The sequence below is a fragment of the Thamnophis sirtalis genome, unplaced genomic scaffold, assembly GCF_051295495.1.
Source record: "Thamnophis sirtalis isolate CommonGarterSnake01/CBP01778 unplaced genomic scaffold, rThaSir2_p1.2 scaffold_6, whole genome shotgun sequence".
NCBI lineage: Eukaryota > Metazoa > Chordata > Lepidosauria > Squamata > Natricidae > Thamnophis > Thamnophis sirtalis.
In genome coordinates this window covers 134354932-134374027 of record NW_028261386.1, presented here as the reverse complement: position 1 = coordinate 134374027, position 19096 = coordinate 134354932, and the positions used below count along the sequence as shown (strand labels likewise).

Below are 19096 nucleotides of genomic sequence, written 5' to 3'. Positions count from 1 at the left end.
GGCTTATCCATAGATACAGACTAAATGTGATCCGTTCTGATCTTGATTGCAGGAAAAACGATTTCAGCAATAGAGTAGCAAGTGTGTGGGATGCCCTACCTGATCCTGTTGTTAGTTCCTCCAACCCCCTTAAGCTGTCTACTGTGGGCCTTACACATTTCTTAAGAGCTTCCTAAGGGGGCGTGCATAAGCGCACCAGCGTGCCTCCCTGTCCTACTGGCCCATTTATATGTCCTCTTTTTATGTGCGTATGGCTATGTTTTCCTTATTTATATCCATTTATTCGTGCCATTTTTTCATGTGTTTTCATACTTGTTTCCTTGTACTTGTTGACAAATAAATATTCATTTGCAAACATGACGGACTGCAATAGACTCAAAAACATCCAAACAGCATTTTGATCATTGATTCTTTGGTGGAAAGGTAAAGGAGTACTGAGTTCAGATAGGACCTTCCCGAAAAGCATGCACAAGCCTAGTTTCACATGTTCAACAGCACTAAAAGGCCACGTTGGCTTTGTGGGTATCAAAGTTCAAAGCAAATTCGAAATGATCCCCCAGGAACCGGTGACCACATTGGAATGCTCACGGGCCAGGCAATAAAGCCTTCAGTAACTGGGACAGCATGATACGGAATAAAAGGAGCAAGCGGTTAAACCTGCCTAAAGTTCTTGTTTTGAATCCAGTAAGCATCTGCACTGGATGGGTTCGGCCTTTTGTCATTCTCACCCGACTCGCTTCATGGCCCCAGAAACAGCAGCTCCAGCAATATTTTTCAGCGGCCCTTTTGTGCTGGATCAGAACGACCCTTGGATGTCAGCCCTTGGATTTATGGTCTCCTTGGTGGAGGAACCGTAATGTGATTCACTTGTTTTCAAAACAAAACAACCAATATTAGACCGGCGAGGTATCCAGTGTTATCAATTCAATTTGGATCTGGGTAGGCAAAATTAGGGGGGGAAACTTTAACACATTTCATTTCTTCAGATGCACAGAAATGAGGAATCTGAACGAAGAAGGATAAGTGATTATGTTTTGAGTTTAACTAAAGAATACCTGATGAATTCAGATGAGATTGTTTAGAACAGTGTTTTTCAACCTTTTTTGTGCAAAGGCACACTTTTTTCATGAAAAAAATCATGAGGCACACCACCATTAGAAAATGTTAAAAATTTTTAACTCTGTGCCTATATTTGACTATATATAAAGTAATTCTCCCACGGCACACCTTACACTATGTCACGGCACACTAGTGTGCCGCGGCACAGTGGTTGAAAAACACTGGTTTAGAAGAACAATGTTTATAATTAGAGTTTTACTTTATACGTAATAAAAAAGGAGCAGGAGTTTAATGCAAGACCTAAAATTGGCTGAAACTGTACAATATTCCTTAGTTTCTATCAGACATTTGTTTCAATTGGAATGGAAACATTTTCATGGCGGTACAACATATATATATAAAAACAGTTTGAGAGAAAAAGCAGTTGCATAAGATAACCCAGATGCGATATGGACTAATACCTAAATGTCAACTGCTATCATATTTTTCAATATTTTCTGATCATCAAAATATTATAGATCATACAGACACAGATACTACTTTTACAGTTGAATCAAATGTATCCTTTAAAAAAAAATCAAATTTTCAGAATTGCTAATGTTTTTCCTTAAAAATTCCTGAAAATCGCCCCATATTGCATTTCTGCATTAGCCAGCATCGCCACCTACAATTGGAAGAAACTTCCCTGCTGGCTTCAAAGGATTCTGTATTACTGGGTCACACAGACAATTGGCTTGTGCAAAGCTGTCAGCCTAAATCAGTGCATCCCGTTGACCGCCAATCTGATCCATGTCACCCTTGAGAAAATAATCCATTCATAACACAAGGCAGGTCAATATCAGAGTTAAGTATGTGACCGTTGCAAGGAATCCGCAGGGCAGTCAGAGATGGCCCTTCCTTCAACCTGCCCTCTGCGGGAAGAACACTGAGGATGTGCGCCACCTGGCGGCTGTGGAAAAGAGATACACTTAAAATCCCTCCCTTTTTTTGATACATTAGGAAAAATGGGAGTTATTCATATTCCACGCTTGCTGCAAAAGGGGCCATTTGCGACATTGTGTAGAATAGATGACTTGCATTCTCTTTCGCTTATGCGCTCAGAAAGAAATAGAAATAAATATGAGTTTTTGTCTTGGCAGAAAACAAAATCAAAGTAAGAGTGTTCAAGGAGAATTAAAGGTAAAGGTTCCCCTTGCACATGTGTGTTAGTCCTTCCCGACTCCAGGGGGCGGTGCGCATCTCCGTTTCAAAGCCGAAGAGCCAGCGCTGTCCGAAGACGTCTCTGTGGTCATGTGGCTGGCATGACTAAATGCCGAAGGTGCATGGAACGCTGTTACCTTCCCATCAAGGTGGTCCCTATTTTTCTACTTGCATTTTTACATGCTTTCGAACTGATAGGTTGGCCGAAGCTGGCTCAATCTCATCGGCTCAGGGATGACTCAGCCTTCCATCCTTCCGAGGTGGGTGAAATGAGGACCCGGATTGTTGTTGGGGGCAATATGCTGACTCTGTAAACCGCTTAGAGAGGGCTGAAAGCCCTATGAAGCGGCATATAAGTCTAACTGCTATTGCTATTAATATTAAGCCCAGTCTATTTTACCTGGAACACCATCCATTTTCTCCCTAAATTTTCATGTGATTATCTGAAAATGCCGAGTGGAGAATGAGCAGGGGGCTTGGTGGCCTTTTCTTTCTTTGGCTATTAAGCAGAAACTACAGATCACCAAGACCAAGGATTCCCCCCCCCTGCTAATTTGCTTAGCAACTTAAAATGCTTCTTCATCCATTATGTTTTAAAACGAGTTGCTCATTTTTGTAAAGATTATTTTCAAAACACGAGCACACAAGCAGAACATAATGTGTGAAACCCAAGGGCAGTGAGATACAAAGATTTCAAATGGATAAATGAAAATCTGCGTGGTGTAGCGGTTAAAATGCCGAGTCTGGGGAGACCAAGATCCAAGTTCCAGCTGAGCTCCGGAAGCTTCTTGGAAGACTTAGGGCTGGTCCCCCTCTTTCAGATGAAACCACTTCACAGAATTATTGTTGTTGTGGAGATAAATGGAAGAGTCACAAAGAAAGCTGCCTTGAACTTCAGGGGGAAAAACAGCATGCAAAAGCTAACAAGCAAAGCAACCCAATTTACAGCTCAGGATAAAGAGCTGGGCTCTACTCACTGAAGAATAAATGTCAGATGAGGTTAATACATATGCTCCAGAACCACAAACACCCTAAGCTTCACTAAAGGTAAAGGTTCCCCTCGCACATGTGTGCTAGTCCTTCCCGACTCTATGGGGTGGTGCTCATCTCCGTTTCAAAGCCCAAAAGCCAGCGCCGTCCGAAATCGTCTCCATGGTCATGTGGCCAGCATGACTTAAACATCAAAGATGCACGGAACGCTGTTACCTTCCCACCAAAGGTGGTCCCTGTTTTTCCATTTGCATTTTTACATGCTTTCGAACTGGTTGGCAGAAGCTGGGACAAGTAACAGGAGCTCACTCTGTTGTGCGGCGCAAGGGATTCGAACTGCCAACCTTTCTGATCGGCAAGCTCAGTGTCTTAGTGTTAGAATTAAATAATGCTGATAAATGTTGCACAAAATATTGCTAACAGATATATTATATCTTAAATGGGCATTTTTAGAACGTTTAGCATACACACATAGCCAAAATATAAAAAGGCTTAATGTACTAAAAAACAAATCAACTTTTTAAACGCATCCTGGTGAGTTTAATTAATACGACAATGTGGTTACCTCTTGTTTCATAAAACCTTGGGGAAGCAAGTGGCTGTGTTTCATTTATTTTTTGGATTAAAATTCTCATAATGTTCAGACACCAGAGTGGTAGCTAAGACTAACACACCAGGAAGACACCAGATTGTCTGTTCCCAATGCACTTTTAAATGTGCTCTAACGGTTAGATTAATACATTAATGCATTCTCAACCTATCTTGATTTAAACACATGATTTTGCCCAAATAGATCTGTAGATCTGTCAATGGGGAGAAAAACACTTGAATCTTTTGATTTTATGGATTCTGTGATCATCATAATGCAGTACTTGAAAACAGACCATATTGATTTCTGAAGTGAACAATTTCTTGGAGGGCTTGTCGCTCTCCTACCTCAATACTAATGATTCTTAAGATCTCATTTCACTCGTCATTTTCACAGCATATACAAATGAATTCCTCTGACACCAATGCACTGCAAATAGAAGCAAATAAATTACTGTTAAGCAGTATGCAATTTCAGCTGTCTTTGGCCCATTTGATAAAAATGAATAGTGTCATCTTGTTCAGTCCACTGGGTAATGGGACAGTTAATCAAATTGTTTACCAGCCAGAAATGGAAGGGAAAAAAGATACAAATATTCATTTTTATTTGTAATCATGCTTTGGTGATCCTTAAAGAGTGTCATTAAGTTTGTTTGGGCAAAAATATACCATTATACAAATTAGATAAAGGTTTCCCTAGGGGGCGGTGCTCATCTCCCTTTCAAAGCCGAAGAGCTGCCCAAAGACATCTCAGTGGTCATGTGGCCGGCATGACTAAATGCTTGAAGGTGCACAGAACGCTCTTACCTTCCCACCAAAGGTGGTTCCTATTTTTTTCTACTTGCATTTTTACATGCTTTCGAACTGCTAGGTCAGCAGAAGCTGGGACAAGTAATGGGAGCTCATTCGGTTACGCGGCGCTAAGGATTCGAACTGCCGACTTTCCCGATTGACAAGGTCAGTGTCTTAGCCACTGAGCCACCGCGTTCCTTATACAAATTAGTAGTATCCAAATTAAGAGACTGCAAAAGCACATGTGCAAATCCCAGCTGCATGAACAAACAATTGAAACACAGCAGTTGAAAAGATCAAAGCATAATAATACTGAATTTTTAAATATAACCAGTACAGTAGAGTAACTTAAAAGTGAGGGAAAGTGGATTGCATCATTTCAAATGACACATGAAATGTACATTACTAAAAAAAACAAAAAAAAAAAGGTATTTATTTTTGGGTTTTGGCAAATTTGCCCCTATAGCAAACCAGGGAGGCACTTAACAGCCACTGCATTCACTGAACAACTGCTGCAAAAAGATTGCAAAGTCAGGCTGGCCATATGAACAACCCGTTTTCCGATAGTTGTGAGTTATGTCCATGATGGGCAGACTCCATTTTGGTCAAAACTTGAGGACTTCCCATATCAGATTGAAATCCATAACTGAAATCTGTCATCCAAGTCAATCGTGGTTTAAGATGCAAAATGCTTGCAAAATTGGAATAGTCAATCTTCTATTTGAGTGGTATTTTGGTTGCAACCTTCCCCTCTGAAATGCGATAAGGCAGAAGTTACGAACTTACAGGTATAACATGCACTCAATAGTTTTGCCAAGTATCTCTAGCAGCCTGATGGATTTGTGGCTTTCCTGTCAAGTTTCTTGTATCATCAGTCATTGTGTTACTTGAAATAAACTGACCTTTTGAGTTTTCTAACTTGTAAGCGCTAAATTTATGTTAAGCATGCAAGTGTTGAATTTATGAACAGGGCAGCTGAAAGTAGAACAAAAGTTCAAGCAGGAGCTTGAAAAAAGAAATAGAGCTGTAAAAACTTCATATAGAGATAGGAATAATTTTAAGCAAAACCTGAAAAAGGTTGGAGATTCCTGCTTTAAGTATAAAGCAATGCTTGACATGAGCCGAGGTGGCGCAGTGGTTAGGGTGCAGTACTGAAGGCCACTTCAGCTGACTGTTATCTGCAGTTCGGCGGTTCAAATCTCACTGACTCAAGGTTGACTTCCATCCTTCCGAGGTGGGTAAAATGAGGACCCAGACTGTGGGGGTGATATGCTGACTCTGTAAACTGCTTAGAGAGGGCTGAAAGCCCTATGAAGCGGTATATAAGTCTAACTGCTATTGCTATTATCTAAATATAAAAAGCAATGGGTGGAAAATCCTTAGAGAGAGATCTTACTCAGAACCAAAGGAGGCGGGTCCTGATGGTGAGGAAAAAAAATAAGCTTGTCTCTGGAAGTTGTGGGTGCTCCATTAATGGAGGTTTCCAAATGCACAGCCATTGGTCTGGAAGGGTCTCTCCTGCTTAGGCCTGGACTAGAAGGCCTTTGCGGTCTTCCTTCCAACCCTATTGTTCTACCTGAGGGAGTCAAAACGTTCAATATAAAAAGCATCCAATTAACGCGAGGGACCAGGCTGTGGAGAAGGCACGGCGTGAGCAAAAGGACAGGAGCATCTCCACAGGCTTTTAGGGGGTCCTTTGGAAAACTAACAAGATTGCGCCTGCAACCTCTCCTCGTTTCTCCTTTTTGCAAACGGTCTGCTGTTGCGTTGCTACGACAACAGGAAGCTTGCAGCCTATCTGAAGGGGAGCAAAGGAATAGGAGAGAGAAAAGAAGAGGGTGGTGGAGACAGTTGGAGAAGAAGGGCAGGGAGGAGAAAAAAATATATGAGGCAGGAATTGAAAGAAGGGAACAGACTGCATATACCGCCTTTCTTGCAGGGATCTCATGAACGCGGAGAAACTTAAGCAGAGACAACGGTTGCATAAATACAAGCAGGTTTTAAACTCTGGAAACAGAATGAAAAACTGGCTCTACCCTCAGCAAAAGGGAGGGAAAGGAAAACCTACTTATTTAATTAAATTCATATAGCCGGTCATCGCACGAGGAGTGACTATTACATACAGATATATGTAATTATACTCAGATTAAACTATTGTAGTCATCATTAATAAAGTCCTACTCAAACTTGTGGATTCTGTTTTCTGGTCTAACCAAAACAAAGCCATTACTGAATATAATCGCAGGTACACATTTCTTTTTCCCTACGGTCAAATCGTTAGACTTTTGTTTCTAAGTGGCACCCACCATGCACCATTAAGCAACTCTTGTTTAATAAAACTTCTCAAAATCTCTCTGGTTATGAAAAAGAACATTCAGGATATTGTATTTTTTGGTTTTTAAGCAGTACACACAGGGATGGGCTTCAAAAATTTCAGCAACGGTTGCTGGGTGGTGGGTATGGCCTAGTCGGCCTCCTGCACCATGGCGGGGGGGGGGCAACAACATTTTCAACTTCCCCAGGCTCCGGAGGTTTTCTTCGAGCCTCTGGGAGGGCGAAAACTTCCCTCCCCGGGCTCTTGAGGCCCTTCGGAACTTCCGGGAGCCCCATTCCCCCCCCCCAGAGCCTCCGAGCCGGCCCTAAACTGACCTCACATCCAAAACGGACCATGTGGAAACTCCTGGGAGGGGAGGGATGAGAGTGGCCAGCCAGAGGTGGGATTTGGAGGTTCTACGAACTAGCCGTAACGTTAGCTACGGGTTTTCCCAAACCTGAGCGAACCCAGAGCAGTCCACTCCCGAGTAGACATAAAGCTTTCCTCCATTGTGAAACTCAAAGCAATGACTTCTGAGAGGCTATGTCTCCAAATCCAGATCTGCTTAACTCGGGCCTAAAATGGCTACATTATGGACTCTTGCACTATATCCCATGGGTAAGTTATGAACTGCAGTGGATAGGACACCATAAAATCAATACAGGGAGAAAAAGATTTTTTTAAAAAACAAGGAAGCTTTTATTATTGGCTTACACCGCAGCATTATTAGTTTAAAAACGGAATACTATTTTGATCATAATTAATCACCTGGATTAGTAGACTAACACATGATACAAAATAAGCAATCCTTTGATTGTAATTGTATGGCACACAAACGTGATTAATGCTAATCCCTTTGTCATTTTTTTTTACTTATTTCATAAACCAGAGAGTATACCTCTGCCTAAGTCTGCTTAAATGAACAGATAACCAAAGGATATTGGAACAGCAGAGTCCAGAATTAAACAGCTTGAAGTGATTAAGTTATTGATTTAGCTACATTCATTAGATGGTTGATTCATTAAATCCCAGAGAAAAAAACATTAGCGGACGCACTAAAATGTCAAATTAAGCAAGTCATTCTAATGTTTTATGCAACCCTTTTATTATTTCTTTTGCTATCTAGGACGGGGGTCAGCAAACTGCAGCTCTGGAGCCGCATGTGGCTCTTTCATCCCTCTGCTGTGGCTCCCTGTTACCAACCGGCACCACAATTTTGAGAGGAGCTTCTGGTTTGGGGGAGGGGGAATCAGGGTGTGCCAAAAGGAGACGCTATGGCAAGAGGCGGGTTTTCTGGTCCTGGTCAGCTCCACAATTCACAGGGCTTTCAGTTAGGACAGGTAGAGGAAAAGGGATGCCACACAAGGAGGAGACTCTACGGTGGGGAAACCAGACTTCTGGTCGGCTCCAGAATTGAACGGGGGGCTTCCGGTTAGGACCTTTGTGGCTCTTTTGAGCATTTAAGATTGCTGACCCCTGATCTAGGACATCTCTTAAAGCAGCTTTTGCAACATGGTGCCCTTCATATCTGCTGCACTGTAGCAACACAACAATAAAATACCAATTATATGTCAAGCCAAACAAGACTTGATGCCAAAGTTAAAGAAATAAACCCTCTCCTCACAATTATGTTAATTACAATCTTCTCTACTAACACTGTAATAAAACTGGGGGGGCGGGGCGGAGGGAAAATCCTAGGAAAGTGTGCAGCCGGATAATAATCTATACTGAAATTAATTCCTCTTGATGCTCCTTGCCTTCTTAGCTTCCACTAAGGCAATCTGACATCCATAAAACCTTTCATTTTGTCCCAACGATAAAAACCTGTCCATTTAAACTGGTAACCAAATGTCTGCAGAGATGTGAGACATCTAGATTTGCCACATGTTCCTGTCTCTCAGCCTATTTTTTGTCTCTCAGCCTAATAAAAGAACTATCAAGAGAAAAGCAGAGAAACCCCACCTCCTTCTAGCACTGATGATGTTACCTAGTTGGGCAATAAAACATCTGCAAGCAAACAGCCAAGCTCAGGGCTCGGCAAATACTCAAATACTCTTAAATACTCAAAGAGCCATTTAGACCCGTTTCCCCTAGAAAAGAAAACTCCGGGAGCCACAAAACCCTTCCCAGGCCCGACTATTTCCTGAGCGGCCACAAAACTAGTATATGTAGTTGAATTAAACATTCTGTTTTCTTCTAAAACTTTTCTTTTCCTTGATTTATCCATGGTTGACCTGCCTGGGTTGAAAAGCCCATTAAATTGTGTGCCAGAGGGTGTTGCACATTACTGGTTGTGACGCATATTTTGAGCAAGAGGGAGCTGCAGCAGAGGGACGAAAGAGCCACATGCGGCTCCAGAGCCACAGGTTGCTGACCCCTGAGTTATATTGTTACCTACATGCCATGACTCTGGTCCCTATTTACTTAAGTATCTAGCGTTTTCTGTACGATTACCTACTCAGTGGCAGTCACAGTGTGATGGGTGTCTGCTTAACACAAGAAATCTTCTCCCTACATGGTCACATGCTACACAAATGGCCATTGGTGAACTGAACACCAGGTAGTCATTATGCAAAAGTGCCGTCTTCTTCCACAAACTGTTTCCTTCGTAAACATCTATGGAAAGTGATTTATTTGCCCAGAAGCAGTCCTGAAATGGGGAACAATAACTGCTATATATTCCTAACGTTTATTCAATTTCTATTAGAAGTGAGAGTTTACCTGTCAATTGACCTGCAACTGCTCTTAAAGGAATATTTGACCTTTTGATAAGGTTAATATGTATCTTTCTACATAGATAAGAATGGGGAAAACATAAATATTGTTTCTGCTGTTTAATCCGTTTCCTCTTAATATAAGTAGGAAATATATCTCATTAAGTTGTGTTAGGAAATGTAAACAAATGTTACATCTATTTGAAATTTTATGTAGAGAATTAAGCTACATACCAAATCCAAATTATTTAACCTTCTGGTTCCCCCAAAATCCACTCTTTCCATTTTTATGTGAAAAATTCTTTAGTTAAGGATATCACTTGATGTATTTGAAATGCTTGCAGCAAGTAGATTCATCCTTTGTTAACATTTACGGTAGCATAAAGAACAAAATGAGTAGTGCCTTCAATTGCCGGCCAGGCCAAATCAAAATTCAACTAAATGTAAGTCCAGTAAATTCTTCATGAAGCTGATAATAGTACCCAAAGAATGCTGAGAATAAAGTAAACTTAAATCAATAGCATTATAAATATATTTTCTGTCCAGACCAACCCTGAAAAAAGTAATTTACTATGTAGCAAAAATAAAATTCATTTGGACATTCAGAAATATGAACCCAGCCTATACAAAATACCTGACAATAATGAAATTCAAGAACCACACAAGAAACTTGTACGATTGCGGTTTCTAATGCAGCCCCCCAAACAGAACTGCTTAATTTTGTACTGTGGTCTGCCGTGGACTCACTAATAAATAGGAAATATGAAATAAATATGAGCCAGCAGTGCGCGGCGGCAGCCAAAAAAGCGAATACAATCCTTGGCTGTATAAACAGAAGCATAGAACCAAAATCATATGAAGTATTAATACCACTTTATAAAACCTTAGTAAAACCACACCTGGAATATTGCATCCAGTTTTGGTCACATTACAAAATGTTAAGAATGTGAAAAAAATGTGCAAGTAGGAAGGTTAAAGGTTTAGAGCAGCGTTTCTCAACGTTGGCAACTTGAAGATGTCCGGACTTCAACTCCCAGAATCCCCCAGCCAGCATTCGCTGGCTGGGAAATTCTGGGAGTTGAAGTCCGGACATCTTCAAGTTGCCAACGTTGAGAAACGCTGGTTTTGAGACTAAAACATGTGAAGAATGGTTGCAGAAACTGGGGATGGCTAGTCTAGAGAAAAGGAGGACGAGGGGCTGACATGATAGCAGTATTCCAGTATTTGGGGAGGGGGGGGGCTGCCCAAAGAAGAGGGGGGGGTCAACTGATTTTCCAAAACACCAGAAGGCAATCGATGGAAACTAATCAAGGAGAAAATCAACCTAGAATGAAGGAGAAACTTCAGTGAGAACAATTAACCAGTGGAACAACTTGCCTTCAGAAGTTGTAGGGGCTTCATCACTGGACTTTTTAGAGAAGAGAATGGACAGCCACTTGTCTGAAATGCTATGGGGGGGGGGTCCTCCTTCTTGAGCAGAAGGTTGGAGCTGGTTCCAGCTCTATTCTGATTACTTGTAAAGCGTTGTAACAAAATCCCTGCCTGTACAAAGTTAACACAACATGAAAGGCATCCCACCGTTGAAACAATTACTCAGAGAGCTGAGCATCTTTCAGGGACTTCAATCTGGATTTTGCACTGATTTTAGGATGATTTTCTCTTTAAGTAATTGTATATCCTAGCAGACATACTTCATACATGAGTATACATTGTACATGCCTGTAAACTGATGCAACTTTGCATTTACCTGCAGCTTAAACGTTTAGGCACTGGCTGCTTTAGAAAAAGATGAAGCATTTTCTCTTACCTGGAGCACAAGTATTACTGTCCTCAGCACCACTTCCAGAGGATCCTTTACTCTTTTCATTGGTAGCAACTGGTACGAAGCCTTCAGGAGGCAGAGTCACCGTGTATGTTTTTCTTGAAGGTAGAATCACATTTGTCTTGTCTAGAAAAGAATAAATAGGAAACTGAGGTACACAGGATTTGCCAGAGCTTCTTCTACTAGGGCTGTGCTTCTAAAAAAGTGCAAGTAGCCGCACTTATTATGTTACTCAACAACTTGCTAAAGAGCCCTCCGTGTCCGCTCCTTGTAAGTAGCCGACTCTGCCAGGAAACAGACTCTCTGGTACGGCTGGAACGGGACCGGAGGTGTCCTCATGGACGCACGCAGTGTGCGGGGTGCATGCGCACAGTGCATGCAGGCATCTTAGAGCCTCCACAACACTCCAGCTGCTCCGCGGAGCATCGCGCAGGTACTGTACACGCCACGCTCGTGCGCGGCAGCGCAGAAGCTTTAAAGCACAGGTAAGGAGCTCGGGCAGGCGGGTGGATCCTCCGGAGCACGCACCGGAACGGTATGCGGTGCTCTGGGCTGGCTCCGGTATGCCTGCAACCCAGCACTGATGCATGCCCACGACAGCTATGGGTAACTTATGAAGCAGCTTCACAAGCCTGGAAATACATATGGCTGCTTAAACACTTCAAATAATAGTACTTTGTATGCACTGTTGAACATTAGGAGACATCTGTATGGATCTGTAGACACAGCCCTAGAAATATGGTCATTATGGTTGTTTTAGTGTGTGTGTGTGTGTGTGTACATGTGTGTACACACATATACACACACACACACACACAGACCATCAGATGTACTTTTATCCATTACATTACCCGATCTTCAGCCAACTTGCACTAGATTAATGATATTCCTGATATTTGACAATGCCGGAGTCTACACTGAAAGCCACCAGGCTCCAGGGATTAAGGTTCTAGTTTAGGAGCAGGGAAGCCTGAATTGTAGTCCTGCCTTAAGCCCAAAAGACCCCTCGGCAACCTTAAGCCATTAATTCTTTATTAGCCCTAGGCAACGGCAAATGATTTTTGTAGGGATAAAGAGTTTTCCATGCGACGGTCAGGATTTAAGAATGACTCAATTCCACCCTGTCAAATTTTAAACTGCTACCCTGCTATGATCTGTACAATAAATTCATTAAAAAGCAGAATAATTCTCACAGAGTACGACAGGAAGCAGAAGAAATATTGTTCATAAGCGACTATATGATATTGCTGAAAAACCTTTGGAAAAACCTTAATAGGACTTGACTACATTTGCCAATGCAATAACGGTATTACAGTATTTTGGGGATTATAAAACGCACCTTTTCCCCCTCAAAAAAGAGGCTGAAAATCCGGGTGCGTCTTATACACTGAATACAGCATTTTTTTTGTCTCCCAAAACCCTTCACCAAAACGGCCGTGCATAGCCTTGAGGAGGCTTTCAGAGTGCTCCTGGGGGCTGGGGAGGGCAGAAATGAGCGAAAAGGGGCATTTTTTGCTCAATTTTGCCCCCCTCTACCTCCAGGACCACTCTATAAGCCTCTTAAAGGCTACGCATGCCCTTTTTTTGGAAAAAAAATGGGGCCGTTTTCACAATAAACGAGCCGTTTTTGAGAGGACTGCAAAGTGCAAAAACTTTTTTTTTAAATTTGCCTCTTCAAAATCTTGGTCTGTCTTATACTCTGGTGCGCCTTATACTCTGAAAAATATGGTGCCTTGATTTTCAATATGAGAAATTTAACACAGAGGAACGAACTATCCTCATATGTATTATTATAACACAGGGCTGGCTACTGTCCACTGATTTTTAAAAAAGAAAAATAAGGATGTTCATGGGCCTACAGGTGAAACTGAGCCTAGCATATTGCACCTTTTCCCAATATTCTAATTTTCTGAGATTGTGGATTCGGGGTTTTCATGAGCTGCAAGCCATAATCATCACAATTATGACAAATCACGGCCTGAACTATCTTGCTTTGCATGTAAAGAGTCTATCTCATATATTAGTTTCACCTTTTAAGTTGCATTACTGAAATAAATGAACTTTTGCACGATATTCTAATTTTCTGAGTTCCACCTGTAGATCCCATTTCTAAGATTTCTAAGTGAACTCTATCATTTCAGCCCATTTTCTTGCACACATGAAATTAAATTAAGACCACAAGAAACAGAGGCTGTTGCCTTTAAAAAAAACAAAAGCTCCCAACAATTTTTCTCCAAACACCTTTAATTACTAGTGGAAAATATTCCCTTGTTTGAGGTCAAAGAGAACAGAGAAAAATAATGCAGTAAGATGCAACTGATTAATCATGCAATCTGAAAAGACAGGCATCAAGCTAAAAATTAATTGAAACTATTCAGGAAATTCATTTCCCCTAAATTCAAGCTCCAACTATCTCAAACTGTCAAGTCCCGAGGTTGATTTCTCCTTCCACAGTTGATTAATAATGAGGTGTTAATCAGTGCTGGAATTAATGAGGATTAACGTGAAAGATATTTAGGCTCTTAAAAGCTCTTGGACAATACGGGTTTGCTTTTTTAAAAAAAATGCAACTCTTAGATGCGATATCTTAATTTCTTCTAAAATTTATTATTTATTCATGTAAATGCAAACTTCCAACCTGCATACTTCCAACAGCTTCAGCACAATGTTCCAAATTAGAATTGTGCGCTCATACCCAGAGAGCAAGCAGCCCTCAAAACTTTGCATAAACTGGAATCATTATGGCTACTGAATAGTTAACTTTATTTTTAACTAACGCTAACTTTAGTTTCTGCTTGGTCCTGCCTTCTTCAGCTTCCAAAATGTTGGTCTTGCTTGCTGTCGCGCTTGAAGAGGTTTACAAACCTAGTTTATAAGGTTTCATTCTTGAAAACTTCATGTCTCAGATTTCCAAAGTGCCACTGGAGGGGGTCAGGTCACCCTGCTGCGTCATTTGCACCAGGACTAACTGGCCAAGACCCTGCAGTAATACCGCCGTGTCCCTGATTCAGGAAGCATTTCCGTGTATCCTGCTTCAAAGAATGCAACACTCTTTGCGAAAGGATGTCACTCAATGTCTCGGTTCCAAGACGAAGAGGCATGATGAGGAAGGACAGACTCTTGAAGGTACTCACCCATAGTACCCACAGGTGGCCCTCAATTTACAGCTGGCTCACGAAAGGCAAAATGGTCAAGAAAAACGGGCGCAGTCACGTGACTTCATTATGGGCGCTCAGCAAATGTTTGCAGCAAGCATTCCATGGTCATGTGACCACGTTTCATAATGTTTTTGCTTGAAACCGGGATTTAGTTTGATTTTTTCCCCCGGGAAAAACTGCCCCATAAGCAGGGGTTCGCTTAACAACCATGGCATTCGTTTAAGACCGCCACAAAAAAAACGATCAAGCACAGCTAACTCGTTTTACAACCATCATGACTTACGACCAAAATTGTGGGTTCAATTATGGTCCTAAGTCGAGAACCATCTGTATTAGGACAGTGGTTTCCCAACATTGATAACTTTGAAAGGTGGATTTCAACTCCCAGCATGGTGGCTGGGGAATTCTGGACATTAAAGTCAGAAGTGGGATTCAGCCGGTTCGGACCGGTTCACCCAAACTGGTAGTGGAAATTGCGGGCTGCACCCCATCTGCCCAGCTCTGTGGCCCCCCCTATTTGGGCACGTTTTTAAGCCAAAGCTCATGCGCGGAAGGCTCCCATTTGCGAACCAGTAGGGAAAGTAAGCGAGTACCACCCGATGAAAGTCCATACCTCTTAAAGCTGCTAAAATTCAGAAAGATTGCAGGAGACTGAAGTGTGCATTGCTCATTAAATTCTAAATTATAATATGTATGTACTGAACAATTGGTTTTCTTTTGTTTTTAATTTGCAACAACATATAAACCAGCAAGTCCACTTCTGCCACGAGGATTTCTCCTTGATTATTCTTTTTTTTCCTTTTTTTGTTTCTTTTGGGGCATTTGGCAACTCAGTCCAGCTTTGATTAGGGGCTCCATTTGCATGTCTACTAGGGTAACAGCAGGAGGAGGAATTCAAAAGCAGTTGATCAGCAGACTCAGCTCCACCTAAGCAAATAATTTCTTGCTGGACCGGACTAAAATAAGAGCCTGCTGCTTGAATTCTCAGCTTATTGATCATGAGGCCCTATATGGTGCCTTTTAAGCTTGGTATCCGCTGTGCACAATTGAACTTTGCTGCATCCCAGGTCTGGCAAAGGATCTGAAAGAAACACTGTGCAGTGAGTAGGAGGGAAAACAAAGCCCGTCTTCTGAATGCTCTTCCGAATCCTATAATCACAGGCAAAGCTTTATTGTGGCCTTGGAGCCAGGAAAATACTAGACAGAAGTTCATTCTATACAGAAGTCCAAGGTACACGTAGATATGAATAAAACGTAGGCCTAGAAGGTAATAGTATTATTGATATATTAGTGGCAATCACAGGGATTAAGGCTAGTCTTCAGTTGGGGGGTAAAACACGGGTATCAAACTCGCTGCATCACATGACCGTCACCTGATGTTTCATGACGTTTTTCCCCTTTGTGGAGGGGTCCTTCGCATGGCGCATCAGGCCCGTGGGCCGCCTGTTTGATACCCCTGGGGTAGAACAAATAAAACAAATAGAGCAGAGGGGGCATTCAGCAGGTTCTGACCAGTTCTGGAGAACCAGGAGAGGAAATTTTGAGTAGTTCGGAGAACCAGTAAATACCGCCTCTGGCTGGCCCCGCCCCCATCTATTCTCTGCCTCCTGAGTCCCAGCTGATCCGGAGGGAAGGGGGATTTTGCGTGGGGAGAGAATGGAGAATTTATAGTATCCTTCCCCTGCCACGCCCACCAAGCCATGCCAAGCCCACAGAACTGGTAGTAAAAAAATTTGAATCGCACCACTGAAACAGAGGCACAGAATTGGGCAACCTGGAAAAACATACATCAGAATGCTGGTCTGATAGAAGAAGCAACAAATCAGCATTGCACCTTCTTGCCAAGGTAACGGAAAGGGATAGATGGCTGTCATCTGAGATTTCCTCTAAGGTTGGGATGCCCAACCATGTCCACTTTAGGACCTGTGGACTTCAAGTTCCAGAATTCCCCAGTCAGCCATACTGGCTGGGGAATTCTGGGAGTTGAAGTCCACAAGTCTTAAAGTGGACGTGGTTGGAGACCCTTGCTCTAAAGAGGAAGTAACGAAGGATGATGGGGCTCAGGGGCTCCTCAGGTTCAACCCTCCATATGGGCATATGCACCTCCATAGGGCTGTTTTATGCGGGCCCCACAGGAATGTGGAGGATAAAACAGCCAACAAGATAAAGATTCTGAAAGTGAAATTTCAGACTCAGAATGGAAGAGAGATCGGTTGGGTGGACTGGTCAATAGTCCAGACGTTGCTTAAGACGATTCCAAACCTTCATGGAAAAAGCCTATCCAGAGAGAGACCGAAAGGCTGGAAATTTGCTATTAGTTCTTGTTAACCACGTTGATTTTAAAATACTGTATATACTCAAGTATAAGCCGAGTTTTTCAGCCCACTTTTTGAGCTGAAAAAAGCCGCCTCGGCTTATACTTGAGTCAGTGAAAAATTTGCCCAAAATGGAGGAGAAAAAGGGGCGGGGCCATGCCGCTGGGTGACGCTCGTGAATGGCCCAGCGCCCCTGAGTTTCCCCTCCCTCTGTGTCAGTTTGCCGCGCAGCGTGCACCGCACCATCCCCCCTCCTCACGTTCTAATGTAATGCAGGGCTATCTTACGATTCCCCTTCCTCCCCCTCCTGCCGCTCTGCAACGATGTCCCACCTCCTCCTTGTTATGGCAAGCAGCCACATAGCGATGTCCCACCTCCTCTGGTACAGTGATCCAATGATAGGAATCACTGTGCCGTGTGTCATAGGAGGCGGGACATCATCATCACAGCGGGACATCAGCATCATGAGGTGAGTGAAGTATTTCATTGAATACACCGGTATTGTGTGATAATAATTTGTTATGCAGAGCAAATTTTTACAATGGCTACTGTATATTTAATGGGCACAGGCAGGCTGTATATGTTGTTCAATGGGCAATGGCATTATTGGTATCTATTTTTATTTTTGAAATTTATCGGTAGCTGCTGCATTTCCCACCCTAGGCTTATACTCGAGTCAATAACTTTTCCAGTTTTTTGTGGTAAAATTAGGTGCCTCGGCTTATATTCGGGTCGGCCTATACTCGAGTATATACGGTAGTCTCTTAGAACCACTAGAGCCAGACATTCAAGACAGAAAAAAAAAGAATCAGAAATTAACGAGATAGCACCAAACTCTGGAATCCACCGAAACCAAACATTTCTCCAGCCAGAAGGGAGCGTTCTTCACGCATCTCAGAAATGCTAAACTTGGACCGGGCTGCTTCTAGGGGATTAAACTTTGTAAAAGTAGGGATCTGAACACCGTAAAGAAGCTGAGGAATAGCCTGAGCAAGAAAGGCCTTGCAGGCTGCAGAAAAGAAGATCCGAGCTGCTTAGCCTCAGATGCAAAAAGCCAATTCTTGAAGGAGAAGCCAGAATCAGAGGATGCATCAGATGTGCAGCGACAAAGTCATCCCCCCCCCTCCCCAAAAGTCCCTAGTCAAATTTAGCATGTGATGTGAAGGCAGCAGGTTGGTCTTGCCCCCCACCATGTGTGAACATAACTAGTTCACACATCACAAATTATCTTGTGATTATCTTGTGACACCTCTGTTAACGCTTAGAGGGATCAAGTAAATCACCGAGCTGCCTCTCAATTCCCCATTTCCCCTCCCTCTGTTCTCCACCCAGGTTCCTCAATAAAGGGATAGGAAGCCAGTTAAGCATCCCTTCCATTGGTTTTTTCCCACCCTAATTCATTCACACACACACACACACCTTTCTCTCTCTTCCTCCCTCCCTCCCCATTTATTTAGCACTTCAAGGATATTCTATGGGCTCAGTTCTCATTGGAAGCCTTCCCTGAATCTTTCCCCTTCCCCTTTTCCCCTCCTTCTATTCAACAGACTTTGAGACACGTGAGGCCTCTCAGGGTCTCTTTTTATTTTTAAAGCTTACAATCCTTCAAGCTACATACTTGCTTTGAGGTATATGGGGGCACACACTTATGTGTGCTGTTACTTGACTCTGCTATATAGGATCATCTCTGAATGTGAAGGAGCACAGTGGCTTGCGTGGTTAGGATGCTGGCTTGACAAGCTTGCATTCGAGACCCGAGTGCTGCCATGGGACGGGGTGAGTCCCCATTCTGGGCTCCAGCTCCAGCTCCTGCCAGGGGTGTGAGAGGAGCCCTCGTCGGCTAATCCTTTCAACCCAGAGGCACCTCAGGGTGTCCAACGTGAGTGCGATGTGATCTCCAGCTTTTCAGACGATGGGGACGGGCAACCTCGTGCTCTCCAGAAAGCTTTGACTATATCTCTCTTGGGTATTAGGGGAGGCAAATGGGAACTGCCTCCATGAGCACTTAGAGCCCGACTACCTAAGGGAATTTGTTTCAGCAAGACGTTGAAATCTGCAGGAAAAACCCAGAAACTCTACTGCTTTTTGAGACTGATGTATTAGGCAGACGGAAGATGGTCACTTCCTGCATCATTCCCAGAGTT

General features: G+C 42.7%; 1 protein-coding gene across 1 annotated transcript in view; it reads right to left on the bottom strand.

Moving 5' to 3' along the window:
- ERICH1 (glutamate rich 1) overlaps nucleotides 1–19096 on the bottom strand; it is a 73473-nt gene that overhangs the window by 24845 nt on the left and 29532 nt on the right. Inside the window, exon 3 of the mRNA XM_087718988.1 lies at nucleotides 11465–11605. Within this exon, the coding sequence (XP_087575114.1) occupies nucleotides 11465–11605 (141 nt within the window). The remainder of the gene's footprint in view (nucleotides 1–11464; nucleotides 11606–19096) is intronic.